Source organism: Callionymus lyra, chromosome 5 (assembly GCF_982586985.1).
Source record: "Callionymus lyra chromosome 5, fCalLyr1.hap1.1, whole genome shotgun sequence".
In the NCBI taxonomy this organism is placed as follows: domain Eukaryota; kingdom Metazoa; phylum Chordata; class Actinopteri; order Syngnathiformes; family Callionymidae; genus Callionymus; species Callionymus lyra.
Genome location: NC_141822.1, coordinates 4,174,979 through 4,195,490, shown reverse-complemented (window position 1 = coordinate 4,195,490; position 20,512 = coordinate 4,174,979). Strand labels below are relative to the sequence as shown.

Sequence of the window (20,512 nt, the reverse complement as noted above, 5' to 3'; positions counted from 1 at the left end):
AACAAACACACACACACACACTCCCAAACAAACACAAACAAACACACACTCCCAAACAAACACACACACACACACATACACACACACAAACAAACACTCTCACTCACACACACACTCACACACACACACACACACACTCCCAAACAAACACACACACACACACTCACACCCACACACACACTCCCAAACAAACACACACACACACTCCCAAACAAACACAAACACACACAAACACACACACACATGCACACACACACTCACAAACAAACACTCTCACACACACACTCACAAACAAACACTCTCACACACACACTCACAAACAAACACTCTCACACACACACTTCCAAACAAACACAAACAAACACACACTCCCAAACAAACACACACACACACACACTCACAAACAAACACTCTCACACACACACTCCCAAACAAACACAAACAAACACACACTCCCAAACAAACACACACACACAAACAAACACTCTCACTCACACACACACTCACACACACACACACACACATACACACTCCCAAACAAACACACACACACACACTCCCAAACAAACACACACACTCCCAAACAAACACAAACACTCACACACACACTCCCAAACGAACACACACACACACACACTCCCAAACAAACACACACACACACACACACACTCCCAAACGAACACACACACACTCCCAAACAAACACACACACACACACTCCCAAACGAACACACACACACTCCCAAACAAACACACACACACACACTCCCAAACAAACACAAACACACACACTCCCAAACAAACACACACACTCCCAAACAAACACAAACACTCACACACACACTCCCAAACGAACACACACACACACACACTCACACACACACGCTCCCAAACAAAGCCTCACATGTTGTAATTATCCTCAATAACGAGCTGGTCTCTCCGGAGCAGTTAAGAGTCTAATGATGGACTGAGAAGCTGCTGAGACGCTGCTGAATAAAACTGTGATCTCGTCTCATAATAGACGGAATTAATGGATCAGAGAAAACAAGATCGAGAAAGATCAACAGAGTCTTTACTGACGGTTCACAGGTCGTGTTCTTAGCATCTTAGCATCTTAGCATCGCCAGTGAACTGTAGTCGCTTTTAAAGTTACTTATAGTAAACTATAGTCGCTTTTATAGTTACTTATAGTGAACTATAGTTGCTTTTATAGTTACTTATAGTGAACTATAGTCGCTTTTATAGTTTCTTATAGTGAACTATAGTCGCTTTTAAAGTTACTTATAGTAAACTATAGTCGCTTTTATAGTTACTTATAGTGAACTATAGTTGCTTTTATAGTTACTTATAGTGAACTATAGTCGCTTTTATAGTTTCTTATAGTGAACTATAGTCGCTTTTAAAGTTACTTATAGTAAACTATAGTCGCTTTTATAGTTACTTATAGTGAACTATAGTCGCTTTTATAGTTTCTTATAGTGAACTATAGTCGCTTTTATAGTTTCTAATAGTGAACTATAGTCCCTTCTATAGTTTCTTATAGTGAACTATAGTCGCTTTTATAGTTACTTATAGTGAACTATAGTCACTTTTATAGTTACTTATAGTGAACTATAGTCGCTTTTATAGTTACTTATAGTGAACTATAGTCACTTTTATAGTTACTTATAGTGAACTATAGTCGCTTTTATAGTTTCTTATAGTGAACTATAGTCGCTTTTATAGTTTCTTATAGTGAACTATAGTCACTTCTATAGTTTCTTATAGTGAACTATAGTCGCTTTTATAGTTACTTATAGTGAACTATAGTCGCTTTTATAGTTACTTATAGTGAACTATAGTCGCTTTTATAGTTACTTATAGTGAACTATAGTCGCTTTTATAGTTTCTTATAGTGTCTTAGATTCACATCGCCAGGCATGAGCAAACGATCAGCACGTGTCACTGTACAGGAACAAAACTGAAAACTTTGTTGTCAAAAATGTGTTTATACGAAACATATCAAGATACAAAAATAGGTTGTGAAAGTATATATGTGTAGTATTGTGGAGTACTTGACTCTGGTGTTGTGATAGTGTAGTAACAAGTATATATGTGTAGTATTGTGGAGTACTTGACTCTGGTGTTGTGATAGTGTAGTAACAAGTATATATGTGTAGTATTGTGGAGTACTTGACTCTGGTGTTGTGATAGTGTAGTAACAAGTATATATGTGTAGTATTGTGGAGTACTTGACTCTGGTGTTGTGATAGTGTAGTAACAAGTATATATGTGTAGTATTGTCCAGTACTTGACTCTGGTGTTGTGATAGTGTAGTAACAAGTATATATGTGTATTATTGTCCAGTACTTGACTCTGGTGTTGTGATAGTGTAGTAACAAGGATATATGTGTAGTATTGTCCAGTACTCGACTCTGGTGTTGTGATAGTGTAGTAACAAGTATACATGTGTAGTATTGTCCAGTACTTGACTCTGGTGTTGTGATAGTGTAGTAACAAGTATATATGTGTAGTATTGTCCAGTACTTGACTCTGGTGTTGTGATAGTGTAGTAACAAGTATATATGTGTAGTATTGTCCAGTACTTGACTCTGGTGTTGTGATAGTGTAGTAACAAGTATATATGTGTAGTATTGTCCAGTACCTGACTCTGGTGTTGTGATAGTGTAGTAACAAGTATATATGTGTAGTATTGTCCAGTACTTGACTCTGGTGTTGTGTTAGTGTAGTAACAAGTATATATGTGTATTATTGTCCAGTACTTGACTCTGGTGTTGTGATAGTGTAGTAACAAGTATATTTGTGTAGTATTGTCCAGTACTTGACTCTGGTGTTGTGATAGTGTAGTAACAAGGATATATGTGTAGTATTGTCCAGTACTTGACTCTGGTGTTGTGATAGTGTAGTAACAAGTATATATGTGTAGTATTGTCCAGTACTTGACTCTGGTGTTGTGATAGTGTAGTAACAAGTATATATGTGTAGTATTGTCCAGTACTTGACTCTGGTGTTGTGATAGTGTAGTAACAAGTATATATGTGTAGTATTGTCCAGTACTTGACTCTGGTGTTGTAGTATTTACAGACCACATGACTCTTGAAGAAGTCGTAACTGCTTTTATTTGTTTTCAAACCAAAATATGTCCAAACATCAGCTTCAAAAATCACTGTATCCTCTCGTCCTCAGTCATCACTGTATCCTCTCGTCCTCAGTCGTCACTGTATCCTCTCATCCTCAGTTGTCATTGTATCCTCTCATCCTCAGTCATCACTGTATCCTCTGGTCCTCAGTCATCGTCGGGATCTTGTGGGATTTACTTCTTCCTCTAGCTGCAGAGAATGTAATGACTGCTGCCATCTAGTGGCCGGTAGTTTAATTGATGAAGAAACACAGTGAACATTTACTTGTTAAATGAAAAAAAAAAATGTTTTTAATATAAAATATAAACTATCAAGCAAACATGATACAGTTCATATCGATACAGTGATATTGTATATTGAGTCCAGGGCGAGTATTGATGTGTTTGTCAAGAGAGACCACCTTGACCTCTGACCTCCTGCAGGACATCGTGGTGGTGGGCGAGGAGAACTTCACGACGCCGTGCTACATCCAGATGGACGAGGAGTCCTGCCACATCCTGACGGAGACGCTGGGAACTTACTGCCTCGTGGGTCAACCACTCAGTGCCGCCACCACCAAACGCCTCAAGCTCGCCATCTTCGGGCCGGTCACCTGCCCCGCCATGGAGTACCACATCAGGGTGTACTGCCTGGACGACAACCAGGACGCGCTCAAGGTACTGCCGGAAGATATGGAAGTATTTCAGTCAAGTATTGAGTGAATTTAAACATCTTTTTCATGAAATGTTGTTGTTTTTAGGCAATCGTTTCTGTAGATAATTGAATTGAAAAAGAAAGCTTTGTTAAATGGTTGCATTTGTTTCTATTTTATAAAAAATGAAAATAAAATCTATAATGATGTTTTTTAATAATTGGATACAAAAAAACAAATAGTTTGATATTTGATTTCCAATAGTAAAATAATAAGTAAAGTAATTAAATTCAATATAATGTACCAACAGAGTACCGAGCTACTGGATCCAACTTTTACATACCATGGTATATATAGTCAGTGTTTGATGATCTACTGACTCCTTTAAGAATCATCTTAACACGTTTTTATTTGTTCAGGCTTTTCCTTGATTTTCTGGAACTCCTGTTGTGTTATCAGTTTTATCTTGAACTTTAAAGTATATACTTTATTGAGTATTGTTTTGATTGTTTAAGCGCTTTGTGACCCTGGCCTGGAAAAGCTCTATACAAATAAAAATTACTTACTTACGTGCTTATGTGCATGTGTGTGTGAGACTGAATGGTTAATGTGTGTGTGTGTGCGTGTGTGTGTGTGTGTGTGTGCATGTGTGTGTGAGACTGAATGGTTAATGTGTGTGTGTGTGCGTGCGTGTGTGTGTGTGCATGTGTGTGTGAGACTGAATGGTTAATGTGTGTGTGTGTGCGTGCGTGTGTGTGTGTGCATATGTGTGTGAGACTGAATGGTTAATGTGTGTGTGTGTGCGTGCGTGTGTGTGTGTGCATGTGTGTGTGAGACTGAATGGTTAATGTGTGTGTGTGTGCGTGTGTGTGTGTGTGTGCATGTGTGTGTGAGACTGAATGGCTAATGTGTGTGTGTGTGCGTGTGTGTGTGAGACTGAATGGTTAATGTGTGTGTGTGTGCGTGCGTGTGTGTGTGTGCATGTGTGTGTGAGACTGAATGGCTAATGTGTGTGTGTGTGCATGTGTGTGTGAGACTGAATGGTTAATGTGTGTGTGTGTGCGTGCGTGTGTGTGTGTGCATGTGTGTGTGAGACTGAATGGCTAATGTGTGTGTGTGTGCGTGTGTGTGTGTGCATGTGTGTGTGAGACTGAATGGCTAATGTGTGTGTGGGCGAGGCAGCAGATGAGCAGTGGGCGGCGGAGAACGAGATGTTTGTGTCGCAGGACCAGAGATTGATTTCCATAAAGTTGTGAAGCTGCAGCTGCTGAAGACAAGAATCATCACATATTCCTGGAAACATCCTCCGAGTCACCTGTGGGAGGACAGTTGGGCAGCAGGGGGCAGCATTTCATTAACACCGTCAACAAGTTTAGTTTGGAAACTCGTGTAACGAGGGAATTATTTTGTCCCTTTTTAAGAGATGAGTTTTATTTTCCATGTTTGAGAGTTTTTAAATGTGTAGTATTAGTTTGAGTTGCATAAGTTACAACAAAAAAGTCCACTAGAGTTTGAAAGTTTGAAATAATAGAAGGAAAAAAAACAATAATAAACTATTGAAACTATTTTTATATTTACAATCTTGCATTACAAGTCTTATTAGTACTTTTTTGTTCAATGAAAGCATACATTATTCAGCCTTGATACATGTTTAATAACACATGTACAAACACATGACACATGACAATTAACACATTTACACATACAAATACACACACATATGTATGTATATATACATACACACAGTCATAGTAAAACAAATGTTAATACACATAGTGATTTTTACTTTACTTTACTTTAGTTTATGGTATTTAACTGTACTGTACTGGACTGGACTTTACTTTACTTTACTGTACTGTACTGTACTGTACTGTACTGTACTGTACGTTACTTCAACTTAATTTACTGTACTGTACTGTACTTTATTGTACTTTACGTTACTGTACTATACTTTATGGCACTTTCCTATACTGTACTGTGCTGTACTGTACTTTATGTTACTGTACTGTATGGTACTTTCCTATACTTTACTTTACTTTACTTTACTATACTATACTATACTATACTATACTATATTTTACTGTACTTTCTTACTGTATTTATTTTATTTAAAATACTGCGTTAAAAGTTTGTAGGGGAATTTTTACTTAACATTTTAAACTTCACCTTCGTGGTCCCAACATGAGTCTGAAGCAGTGATTGGTTACATTGATGTCATCGGATCAACTACTACTGCCTTAACGTGCATCATGTGTTCCTCGTTTATTACACGCGCAACTTCAATAAAACCAAAAAGGTCTAATAATATTTCTCCATTTTTCTTTTTAAATTCAAAGTCCTATGGTTCCGTCTGCTGACTCGTGGGTTTTGTGTGTGGTTTTCCAGGAGGTCCTTCAGATGGAGAAGCAAATGGGAGGAAAGCTGTTGGACGAACCGAAGACTCTGAACTTCAGCGACAGCACACACAACCTGAGACTCTCCATCCACGACGTCCCTCACACTCTGTGGAAGAGTAAACTTCTAGCTAAGTACCAGGTAAAGAACCTCAAGACTCAGATCATCTGAGCTCCTCACTGACGCCCCCCACTGTCTCCACGCAGGAACTATCCTTCCAGCAAGTGTGGAGCGGCTCCCAGAGGAACCTCCACTGCTGCTTCACCCTGGAGAGGTTCTCCTGCAGCACCGTGGACCTCAACTGTAAGATCTGCGTGAGACAAGTGGAGGGAGAAGGACAGATCTTCCAGCTGGACACCACACTGTCAGAGGTACGTGGTCCGGTCCGAGCTGTGGCCAGTAAAAGGCTCGTCAAGCCAGTGGTCCAAGTACAGAGCCCTGTGGAACACCACTAATGACTTTCATGGGATTTTTTTTGCCATTTAAAATTGTCGGTGCAGTTTTTACGGAGCCTCAGAGATGACATGAATGTATATTGGTTTAATCTTGTGATATTAGTATCTCTTTCTATATGTAAGAGTATCTCTTGATACTTATGCCTCACAATATATCAGTATCTAGTGATAGACATATCTCAACACATCAGTATCTAGTTGTATTTGTATCTCGACATATCAGTATCTAGTTGTATTTGTATCTCAACACATCAGTATCTAGTTGTATTTGTATCTCAACACATCAGTATCTAGTTGTATTTGTATCTCAACACATCAGTATCTAGTTGTATTTGTATCTCAACACATCAGTATCTAGTTGTATTTGTATCTCGACATATCAGTATCTAGTAATATTTGTATCTCGACACATCAGTATCTAGTTATATTTGTATCTGGACATATCAGTATCTAGTAATATTTGTATCTCGACACATCAGTATCTAGTTATATTTGTATCTCGACATATCAGTATCTCGTAATATTTGTATCTCGACATAACAGTTTCTCGTTATATTTGTATCTCACCATATTAGTATCTCGTCATATTTGTATCTCGACATATCAGTATCTCATTATATTTGTATCTCGACACATCAGTATCTAGTGATATTTGTATCGTATAAGTATCTTTTGATAATCGTTATACAAATATCACATGATACCAATAACTCTAGATCTTCATACATCCTAATCTTCTGATATTTGTATTACAAGATATTCAAAATATGCATATTATCTTGAGATATCAGTATATCTTCGCATATCGAGATACAAATATAGAAAGATAGGAATATTAAGAGATGATTAGATCTTGGGATACACATTTAGACAGATCAGTATCTACAGATATAAATATATGTATATATATATATATATTTCTTGATATTCGTATCTCATGATTGTCTTTTCTGACTGAAAATATATTGAGTTATAAATATCCTGAGATACATTTATATAGATATATGGATAACATGAGATAATACTATCTCGAGATAAGAACATTTTCAGTATCTGGTGACACTAATATCTCGTGATACTCATATCGTAGTAAATGACTTCCTCCTCCGAGGCTCCGCAGGTTTATCTTGTCTTGCAATATTCCGAGACAGTACTCGAGACAGTACTCCAGCCCTGCGGCGATCATGCTGACCGGCCAGTCCTGCAGGAGAGTAATGACCGTCGCCGCCGCTTTACCTGCTTCACAAAGAACATCTTGCCGGGGGGGGGGGGCAGCTTTGTGCGCCGTGATAAGATGAATTATGGTCGGTGTGGAGCGTCCTGGAGCGGCGGCGGGTCGTTTGTCTCTCGCTCTTCCTCGGGTCCGGACCACCAGCACTTCATCTTCCCGACGCTCCAGTATTTAAAAAGCAATCTGCCAGATCCACTAATGGACGACGCTTTAATGAATGCTTTTCTCTTCACACAGACCTCCAGCTTTTGTGCTTCTTGAGTATGTTTGGCTCATAAATCCCTGAGCGAAAAAAAAGTTACTCTCAGTTACAGTGTGAAATATCAGTACTGCGATATATCACGATATTTATTCATAATACTGTATCCCTTTTTATTTTATAATCTTTAAGATTCCAAAGTGTGTTTAGCTCATAAATCCCTGAGCAAAAAAGAAGTTACTCTCAGTTACTGTCTGAAAATATCAGTACTGCAATACTGTATCCATTTTTATTTTTATAATCTTTTTGATTCCAAATCATATCTTATTTTATTCATACTTCTTTTATGGTTTATATTGAAATAAAGTTAAATAAAGTGTTAAATAAAATAATTATATTTATTTGTTATTTGAATTAATCAATACTTTCATTTTAAACATTTGAATAAATACAAAATACACTTGAACTAGTTGAGAAAAACAAAAACATTTAGTAAAGAAGTTGAGAGAAGCATTAGCTTATTAAGTCCGACCCCTTATAGACCTAGTACTTAGTACTACAGGTTGCTTTACTTTTTTTTATACTAATAAAAATATTAAAAAAACAATCACCGACAAAAAAAACATGAAACAAAACGGTTAAGATTAATGATTAATTAATGATAAGATGCAAATATTTATAGCGTTTTTTTATTTTTGTGTTGCAATTAAACTTCCAGCCTGTATATGGCAGCAGTTATTACTCATTAAGGAGCAATCATGCAAGATTTAATGACTGAGGACGAGAGGATACAGTGAGTCCAGCAGCTTTTAAAGCTGATGTTTGGACATATTTTGGTTTGAAAACAAATGAAAGCAGTTACGACTTCATCAAGAGTCATGTGGTCTGTAAATACTACAACACCAGAGTCAAGTACTATACAATACTACACATATATACTTGTTACTACACTATCACAACACCAGAGTCAAGTACTGGACAATACTACACATATATACTTGTTACTACACTATCACAACACTAGAGTCAAGTGCTGGACAATACTACACATATATACTTGTTACTACACTATCACAACACTAGAGTCAAGTACTGGACAATACTACACATATATACTTGTTACTACACTATCACAACACTAGAGTCAAGTACTGGACAATACTACACATATATACTTGTTACTACACTATCACAACACCAGAGTCAAGTACTATACAATACTACACATATATACTTGTTACTACACTATCACAACACCAGAGTCAAGTACTGGACAATACTACACATATATACTTGTTACTACACTATCACAACACTAGAGTCAAGGACTGGACAATACTACACATATATACTTGTTACTACACTATCACAACACTAGAGTCAAGTACTGGACAATACTACACAAATATACTTGTTACTACACTATCACAACACTAGAGTCAAGTACTGGACAATACTACACATATATACTTGTTACTACACTATCACAACACCAGAGTCAAGTACTGGACAATACTACACATATATACTTGTTACTACACTATCACAACACTAGAGTCAAGTACTGGACAATACTACACATATATACTTGTTACTACACTATCACAACACCAGAGTCAAGTACTGGACAATACTACACATATATACTTGTTACTACACTATCACAACACCAGAGTCAAGTACTGGACAATACTACACATATATACTTGTTACTACACTATCACAACACCAGAGTCAAGTACTGGACAATACTACACATATATACTTGTTACTACACTATCACAACACTAGAGTCAAGTACTGGACAATACTACACATATATACTTGTTACTACACTATCACAACACCAGAGTCAAGTACTGGACAATACTACACATATATACTTGTTACTACACTATCACAACACTAGAGTCAAGTACTGGACAATACTACACATATATACTTGTTACTACACTATCACAACACCAGAGTCAAGTACTGGACAATACTACACATATATACTTGTTACTACACTATCACAACACCGGAGTCAAGTACTGGACAATACTACACATATATACTTGTTACTACACTATCACAACACCAGAGTCAAGTACTGGACAATACTACACATATATACTTGTTACTACACTATCACAACACCACAGTCAAATACTGGACAATACTACACATATATACTTGTTACTACACTATCACAACACCAGAGTCAAGTACTGGACAATACTACACATATATACTTGTTACTACACTATCACAACACCAGAGTCAAGTACTGGACAATACTACACATATATACTTGTTACTACACTATCACAACACCAGAGTCAAGTACTTGACAATACTACACATATATACTTGTTACTACACTATCAAAACACCAGAGTCAAGTACTGGACAATACTACACATATATCCTTGTTACTACACTATCACAACACCAGAGTCAAGTACTGGACAATACTACACATATATACTTGTTACTAAACTATCACAACACCAGAGTCAAGTACTCAACAATACTACACATACCTCCTTGTTACTACAGTATCAGTCCATATGGTACCGTTGCTCCTGTATCGTGATGTATCGCATAAACACACTCTCATCACACTCACCTCCGGTCAGTTGTTAGACTCCTGACATCTTGTTTTGCTCGCAGGACTCTCAGAGCATCGACACGTCTCTACTGGACCCGGCCAGTAACATCACCACACTGGTCGGACCGAACGCCTTCCGCATCCCAGTGTCCATCAGGCAGAAGTTGTGTGGGAGTCTGGACGCGCCGCAGACCAGAGGCAACGACTGGAGGATGTTGGCTCACAAACTCAACCTGGACAGGTGTGTGGCACCAGACTGGGGATCACAGTATTGACTTCTTGAATTTAACACTTTTTACAGCAGCTCTGGGTAGTTTTGTGTACCTTCATATTTTTGTACTAGAATAACTAGTGATGACACATGAGGTTAAAACCAGTTGAATGGCTCATACGCCGTGACTTGAGGTGTTTTGTGTGATTTTTATTCTCACTTTAAAAGTTCTTGATGTGTGAACATGGTGCATATCTACTGGTTGTAGTACCACTTTAGTCCACTGGTGTCGCTCGACCTCAAATCCCATAGAATCGCTTTAATCTTGAAAATAATTAATTATTTTTATTGAAATGTTTGTTTTTTTAGAAATTGAATTATTTACTTTTTAACCTTTTCTTATATTTGTATTTATATTTGTTATTATTAGATGAATTAAAACATTGAAACATTTAAAAAATAATCTTGTTATATTTGTATCTCGATATAACAGTATCTCGTGATATTTGTATCTCAACAAGTAAGTATGTTGTGATATTTGTATTTCGACATATTAGTATCTCGTGATATTTGTTTCTCAACACATAAGTATCTCGTGATATTTGTTTCTCAACACATAAGTATCTTGTGATATTTGTTTCTGAACACATAAGTATCTCGTGATATTTTTATCTCAACACATAAGTATCTCGTGATATTTGTTTCTCAACACATAAGTATCTCGTGATATTTGTATCTCAACACATAAGTATCTTGTGATATTTGTTTCTCAACACATAAGTATCTCGTGATATTTGTTTCTCAACACATAAGTATCTCGTGATATTTGTATCTCAACACATAAGTATCTCGTGATATTTGTTTCTCAACACATAAGTATCTCGTGATATTTGTTTCTGAACACATAAGTATCTCGTGATATTTGTATCTCAACACATAAGTATCTCGTGATATTTGTTTCTCGTCACATAAGTATCTCGTGATATTTGTTTCTCAAGACATAAGTATCTCGTGATATTTGTATCTCAACACATAAGTATCTTGTGATATTTGTTTCTCAACACATAAGTATCTCGTGATATTTGTTTCTCAACACATAAGTATCTCGTGATATTTGTTTCTCAACACATAAGTATCTCGTGATATTTGTTTCTCAACACATAAGTATCTCGTGATATTTGTTTCTCAACACATAAGTATCTCGTGATATTTGTTTCTCAACACATAAGTATCTTGTGATATTTGTTTCTCAACACATAAGTATCTCGTGATATTTGTTTCTCAACACATAAGTATCTCATGATATTTGTTTCTCAACACATAAGTATCTCGTGATATTTGTTTCTCAACACATAAGTATCTCGTGATATTTGTTTCTCAACACATAAGTATCTCGTGATATTTGTTTCTCAACACATAAGTATCTCGTGATATTTGTTTCTCAACACATAAGTATCTCGTGATATTTGTTTCTCAACACATAAGTATCTTGTGATATTTGTTTCTCAACACATAAGTATCTCGTGATATTTGTTTCTGAACACATAAGTATCTTGTGATATTTGTTTCTCAACACATAAGTATCTCGTGATATTTGTATCTCAACAAGTAAGTATGTCGTGATATTTGTATTTCGACATATTAATATCTCGTGATATTTGTATAAAAATAAAATAAATTTGGAAAAGATTAAAAACAATTTACAAATTAAAATCTTTAGTTTATTTTCCTTTGAGTCTTTTTTATAATTTAATATTGAAATAAACTATATTATTACAATAAAAATCAATGCGAATAAACACTCAAAAATGAAAAAAATGTATTTATATTTTATTCATTTACAAAAATTAAAAAATATCATCTTACAGATTTATTTTAACCCTGAAAGCCTAAAGAATTAAAACAAAGTTAGATTCATTTGTATATATAACCTTCGTACGGAGCCGTAGACATGACGAAGTAGTACAAAAAAAATACTTATTTTTTTTATTACTATGTCTTGGTTTTCGTTCTACTGAACAAGAAAAACAAACAGAAAATCCTAATGAGTTAAAATATTATTTTAAAACGTGAGATTTATGTGAAATTATACAATCAAATGAAATAAACGACTGGTCTGATGTAAAAAGCAACAGTTGTTATAGAAAACGAAATATTTCTTCACATAAAAGCGTTGAGGTCGTGAACACGGCGGCGTCACGTGACCTCGTGGGTTTGATCCAAACAGATCCGACTCAGCAGGAAGCGCCTTATCAGCGGCGCCAGCCTCGGACTGACCGCTGACAGGAAGTGACAGCAAAGAGGACGAGCAGTCGGACGAGAGCTCATCCTGCTGTGACGCCACTTGACGCCGATTTCAAGCGAAAATAAAGCAGATAAAACACAAAAGACGCCTAAAGAGAGGATTAACAGATCTGTTGATTCAGCAGATGAAGGAGAGATTAGAAGTTTGAACAGCATTTCAAAGTAGAAAATCTTTAAAAAAATCAATGCAATTCAAATGCATTTTTAATCGGATATTCTTTTACATAAATTAATAATTAGTTCAAGTTGTTGAATTAAAAATTGTGTTTTTCTTTTCAGGAAACAAATAGTTGCTTTTTCAATCGATTTAGTACATTTTTATTTTGCGATGGTAAAATTTTGGTTGTCGGTTGTGATATTTGTATCTACGACATATTAGTATCTCGACATATTAGTATCTCGTGATATTAGTATCTCGTGATATTTGTATCTCGACAAATCAGGTTTTTTTTACATTTGTATCTCGACAAATCAGTATCTGATTATATTTCTATCTCGACATATTAGTATCTAGTGCTATTAGTATCTGGACATATTAGTATCTTGTGACATTTGTATCTCGACAAATCAGTATTTCGTAATATTTGTATCTCGACATATAAGTATCTTGTGATATTTGTATCTCGACATATCAGTATTTCGTAATATTTGTATCTCGACAAATCAGTATCTAATTATAAATGTATCTCGACATATAACTATCTTGTGATATTTGTATCTCGACATATCAGTATTTCGTGATATTTGTATCTCGACAAATCAGTATCTAATTATAAATGTATCTCGACATATAAGTATCTTGTGATATTTGTATCTCGACAAATCAGTATCTAATTATATATGTATCTCGACATATAACTATCTTGTGATATTTGTATCTCGACATATCAGTATTTCGTAATATTTGTATCTCGACAAATCAGTATCTAATTATAAATGTATCTCGACATATAAGTATCTTGTGATATTTGTATCTCGACAAATCAGTATCTAATCATATATGTATCTCGACATATAACTATCTTGTGATATTTGTATCTCGACATATCAGTATTTCGTAATATTTGTATCTCGACAAATCAGTATCTAATTATAAATGTATCTCGACATATAACTATCTTGTGATATTTGTATCTCGACAAATCAGTATCTAATTAAAAATGTATCTCGACATATAAGTATCTTGTGATATTTGTATCTCGACAAATCAGTATCTAATTATATATGTATCTCGACATATAACTATCTTGTGATATTTGTATCTCGACATATCAGTATTTCGTAATATTTGTATCTCGACAAATCAGTATCTAATTATAAATGTATCTCGACATATAACTATCTTGTGATATTTTTATCTCGACATATCAGTATTTCGTGATATTTTTATCTCGACAAATAACTATCTTGTGATATTTGTATCTCGACAAATCAGTATCTAATTATAAATGTATCTCGACATATAAGTATCTTGTGATATTTGTATCTCAACATATGAGTATCTTGTGATATTTGTATCTCGACATATGAGTATCTTGTGATATTTGTATCTCGACAAATCAGTATCTAATTATAAATGTATCTCGACATATAAGTATCTTGTGATATTTGTATCTCAACATATGAGTATCTTGTGATATTTGTATCTCGACATATAAGTATCTTGTGATATTTGTATCTCAACATATGAGTATCTTGTGATATTTGTATCTCGACATATAAGTATCTTGTGATATTTGTATCTCGACAAATCAGTATCTCGATATGAAGAGCCGATGAGAAGAAGGTTGTCATGACGTTACGACAAGAAAAAGTCCTGAACTCTCTTTTCTTTTCAAGGTATCTCAACTACTTCGCCACCAAGTCCAGCCCCACCGGGGTCATCCTGGACCTCTGGGAGGCGCAACACTTCCCCGACGGGAACCTGAGTCGCCTGGCGCAGGTTCTGGAGGAGATGGGTCGCCATGACAGCCTGTTCCCCGCCTGCGGAGAACATTGACGCCTCGTTCCCGGAGAACCTGTGGCAGGAAACCAGAACATATACGAGAGAGAAAAGACGTCCTCGTGACACACACGTGTGTGTGTGTGTGTGTGTCGGTGTGTGTGTGAGTGTGTGTGTGTGTGAGGAGACGGGAACATCCCGGTCCGTGACCCAGTTCAACGCTGGCAACAAGAAGGTGTCAGAACTTTGAAGGGTAAACAAAAATGGCTGCCAGTCATTCCTCGCTGATATTCCTGGATCTGGTTTCCGTGGAAACGGCCGTCCAGATATTTGGACGTGGCGGACGCGACTTCCTGTCGCCCCCGAAGGAGCGTCGTGGAAAAAAAAGGTCAAGACGGTCCAATTAGATTCCACGTGGGTTTCCATAGCAACGCCACCGAGGCGTTAACATAGTGTTTAATTATACGACTATTTATATGCTTTTTTTTTATTATTATTATTTGATCTGTTTGTCTTGAATACTTTTGCAGTTTCCTCACGTTATGTTATGATTCTGACTGTATCAGAGCGCCCCCTGGTGGACTGACGCCGTCATCAGCCACTGAGGGACGCGAATGACGTCATCACGTGTTGCTTTACATGGAAGTGTTTCAGTGTCATGACGTAGTTGAACATTTCAAATGTTGAAACTTGCTTTTCTTAGTATAGAAATGGGTTTTTTTAAGGATTATATAGATATATATTTAATTAATATAATTCAATCATTTGTATGATTATTGTAGGTTTATTTTCTTCTTATTTAGTTGTTTTTTTATTAACTAATTGGATGATTTTTACTTTATTCATAAAAAAAAATTGCTTCCTAGAGCCACGATATTTTATTATATTTAAAATGCTAAAATAAATGTTATAAAAAAAATTCTAGAACATTTACTGTAAATTATTGGAACGACAATATCGAACTCTATTTATATAAAAATATATTTTTATTTTTTAAATATTTGATTAAAGAAAAAGTGCTTTTAAAAATTGAGAAAATTCAACCTTTCAATCATAAAAGTTATTGAATTATTAACATTAACAATTTTTTTTCTATAAAAAAGAATTCACCCATTAATAGCCATTTTTGAATTAAATTATTGAACATACATAAATTAATAATAAATAATTTAAAAAAACCATTACACACAAAATGTTGAAACTAACTTTTCTTAATATATAAGGCATTTAATACATATTTTTACAATTAAATGTATTCAATAATTTGTATTTTGAAAGGTACATTTTTTTTTTATTGATTAAAAAAATAGTTGTTTCAATTAATTACATGCAATTACAAACATTTTTATTGAATTTAACAGGCTTAAAATATTATTATTGGAAGGATAAACTAAACAACCTTTAATATACCGATTGTTTAATTAAATTATTCAAAAATAATCCTATAATTAATGATAAATTAATGATAAAAACGCTTCAGTTAAGTAAAAAGTTTCAACACTTGAAATGTTCAATGTAACCATTAAATATTCAAATGCCACTGATTTACTTCCACGTTGTTTGTGTCTTTTTTTTCTTGACTTTATATCTTGTTTTTCTTGAGTTTATATCAAACACATCACGGACTGAGGAAGGAGATATTTATCGCTGGTTTGCCACGAAGATCTATTTTTCTAGAACACGACGACTGCGTGGTGTTATTTAAAGTTTGTACGTGAGCGACAGAAGCCATTCGTGATCCGACGTTTGTTCGCGTCGACGCCGTTCCTGATTGTTTCCTCGCTCGTCTCTGTCACGAGGTCTATGCAAAGTTTGCATCGTTCTGATCGCTCGTCCTTCAGCGTCCGAGTCGAGCGGCTCCGGCTCTCGTCCGTCCAGTTGATGTACAAAGTGTAAGAAAGAATTTTTAAGACGAATAATAAATTATATTTCTATGCAACATTGAACACGAGAGCCTGGTTTGTGTTGTTTCGAGTCACTGGATGAAATCATCAAGATTATTTTCGAGAGGAAAAAGAAACATTTCCCCCAGTTTTTCTTCAGAATAATACTCGTCTCTCATCAAATAAAACATGTTTTTCGCAGAATAATACTTCTTTAATATGTCCTTTGTTTCCTATTGTGTGATCGGGTTCTGTTATTGTGTGTTTCTTTTTACATTTTAAACATTTTTGTGTCAATATTGTCTTTTTTTTTCTCCCTCAAAATTAAACAAAAAACATTCATGCATTAGTTGGTGATGTGTTGCTGAAGCTTCATGAAACAGTGTCATGTTGATCAGAGGTCAGTAGGTGGCGCCATCACTTAAAAAATGATGTTTCATTAGAACAGTTGTTCAAAACAAAGGAAAATAGTGCAGAGACGCCATCTAGTGGACTCTGAAGATAATGACACTGTTTCATGAAGCTTCATCAACACATCACTACCATCTAGTGGACTCTGAAGATAATGACGCTGTTTCATGAAGCTTCATCAACACATCACTACCATCTAGTGGACTCTGAAGATAATGACACTGTTACATGAAGCTTCATCAACACATCACTACCATCTAGTAGACTCTGAAGATAATGACACTGTTTCATGAAGCTTCATCAACACATCACTACCATCTAGTGGACTCTGAAGATAATGACACTGTTTCATGAAGCTTCATCAACACATCACTACCATCTAGTGGACTCTGAAGATAATGACACTGTTTCATGAAGCTTCATCAACACATCACTACCATCTAGTGGACTCTGAAGATAATGACACTGTTTCATGAAGCTTCATCAACACATCACTACCATCTAGTAGACTCTGAAGATAATGACACTGTTTCATGAAGCTTCATCAACACATTACTACCATCTAGTGGACTCTGAAGATAATGACACTGTTTCATGAAGCTTCATCAACACATTACTACCATCTAGTGGATTCTGAGGATAATGACACTGTTTCATGAAGCTTCATCAAAACATCATTACCATCTGGTGGACTCTGAAGATAATGACACTGTTTCTTGAAGCTTCATCGACACATCACTACCATCTAGTGGACTTTGAAGAGAATGACACTGTTTCATGTTTCATTGAAATGAAGCCCATTCTCCGACTGACAACACAGTTGCTGGAAGCTCGGCGTCATGTGACAACAGTAGGCGCTGTTATGTCCCTCCTTAGGCTCGTGGCAGCAGCTCACACGGCAGTGCAGATGGTCTTTCTGCATATGAGGGAGCTCCAGGGATGGTTTGGTCGTCTCAAGCTAGACCCAAAGCAGGACTGATGTCAAAAAGTGAGCCTTCCACTCGGGTTTTTGCAGGACATCAAGTTTTGGAACTATTTAGCCAACCTCAGACGGACAGTTCCATTAGGGTGCATCCTTCTTTACACTCATGTGTAGTTGCATATCTGACAGGTTGGAGATGCACCTCGGGTCAGATCTACGCCAGCAGGGTCTGGAACAGACCGGTGTACAGACACACAACTGGCTAGAGTTGGAAGCAATTCACAACGTCCTGCTTCACCTCTCTCCCCAACTGTCACAGTCCAACGTATTAGTGCTACCAGACAGCTCCACCGCCATGGCAGACTTGAGTGAGCGCACACGATGCTGCAGCTGGCCTTGCTGCAAATGAGTGACATTTTGTCTTTTAAGGTTTTACTCCTTCTGGTCCTGATATCCATGAAGAGAACGAGTGAGTTTTGTGTTCTCCCCAATAGCCTCGAGTGTTTTTCCTTTCGAGTCGAGGAGTCATCAGTGTCTCTTCTTCCGAACCCAGCGTTCCGTACGAAGGTTCTCAACCATTCCTTCCGGCGACAACTCTGCGGGCCTTCCGACCGCTGCCTCAAGGACAAGATCGCCTTCACCTGTTGTCCTGGAAGGGTTCTGTTTGGCGGTGCCTGGCCTCATTCAGCTGCTCCAATGCCTTATTCTTCTGCCTGAGAAGGAATCTGCTCAGTCGTGTCTTGGGCGTCCACCTCAACCTTCGCTAGAGCTATCAGTAGCTCATACTGTTTTTGAGTGATGCCATCCCCTGAGGCTCGCAACTCCAGTAGATTTTGACCCTGGGCCGGCAGCGGCCTAATTATGCTGCTGTCAGGAGCAGCACCCAGCTGGGGGTACTTTGATCACGCGGGCTTCGCCTTGGGTTTAAACCAACAGCAAAGCGGTTAGAGGGCGGAGCACCAAATGACGTAGAACCCATGAGTTATCATTATAATCTCGGGTTCTACGAATTGGTGCGAAGCCCTCTAACCTCGTCGCCCAGCAGCCGCCTTTCTCGCTGAGTTTTCAGTTGGAGGAAGTGCTGCGGGTATTTCCCGCCTTTATAGGAAGTGGACTGAACCCAGCATGGTGGCGAGTTCATTAAGCTTTCTCAGAGACGAGGCGGTACCTCGGGGGTAAACCAATGGCGAAGCAGTTAGAGGGCAACAATTCGTAGAACCTGAGATTATGATCATAATTTAGGGGTTTTCCTCGTGTGATTGAATCTCCAGGCTCTAAAACAAAACCACGTTTAACTAAAAAAGTAACAATTGTCTTATGTTGAACAATGACATCGTCAAAGGTCGACATGAACTTTGACCTTGAACTTTGACCTCCTACGATCGCTCGACAGTTTAACACACATGATCTAAAACAATGAAACAACAAACAACTTGAAGACACATTTTATTAGAGTTTCTGTTCCATCATCACGTCGACCTTGAGATCCAGTCCTGACGGATGAAATATGTCCATGTGTTACATGTTTGTAATTCAGAGTCTCCGGAATATTGAAGTATTTTTACTTTTCAGAATAAACTTTGAATTTCAATGAAAATGTGGTAGTTTTTCCAAGATTTTATGTTTTTTAAAGAATTAAATTCAATTATTTCTATATATAAAGGTTGGATTTTGTTTGTTTTGTTTTTTTAAAAGATCAATTGAACATCATTGAATATTTTCACATAGAGTTTAGTTTTTTATAATTGAAAAATGCATTTTCTTAAATTTTGGCTACAAATGAAAAGAATATTTACTTTAGAATTTTTTATTGTCAAAACAAATCTAATCCTTTAATTAACAAATTCAACCTTTCGATTTTTTATTTAAAATGAACCAAAAAAAGAATTATTTGCTTAAAATGAACAAAACATTTCCCGTATTAACCCCTGTGTTGTCTCTGGGTCAGAGTGACCCGGACGCCAGAAAGCAAATGTGTTTCTTGTTTTGCTTCTGGGTCAAAGTGAACAACCTCCTAGGCTTCGGGTCACCTTGACCCAGAGGTAACACAAGGATGGAACCGTTAAATATTGTTATGAGACTGATTTACTTCCATAGAATTCCTTCTTAATGTTGTTGTGTTGTGTCTTAATGTAGTTGTGTTGTGTCTTAATCTTGGTGTGTTGTGTCTTGATGTTGTTGTGTTGTGGCTGAA

General features: G+C 36.5%; 1 protein-coding gene across 3 annotated transcripts in view; it reads left to right on the top strand.

The window, feature by feature from the left end:
- Positions 1–16,016, top strand: part of unc5cb (unc-5 netrin receptor Cb) — a 226,927-nt gene extending 210,911 nt beyond the window's left edge. For all 3 annotated transcript variants that reach the window (XM_087790542.1, XM_087790540.1, XM_087790541.1), the window contains 5 exons: positions 3,562–3,795; positions 6,156–6,305; positions 6,371–6,535; positions 10,708–10,886; positions 15,000–16,016. In XM_087790542.1, the coding sequence (XP_087646668.1) occupies positions 3,562–3,795; positions 6,156–6,305; positions 6,371–6,535; positions 10,708–10,886; positions 15,000–15,159 (888 nt within the window). In that variant the 3' untranslated portion in view covers positions 15,160–16,016. The remainder of the gene's footprint in view (positions 1–3,561; positions 3,796–6,155; positions 6,306–6,370; positions 6,536–10,707; positions 10,887–14,999) is intronic.
- The last annotated feature ends 4,496 nt before the right edge of the window (positions 16,017–20,512 follow it).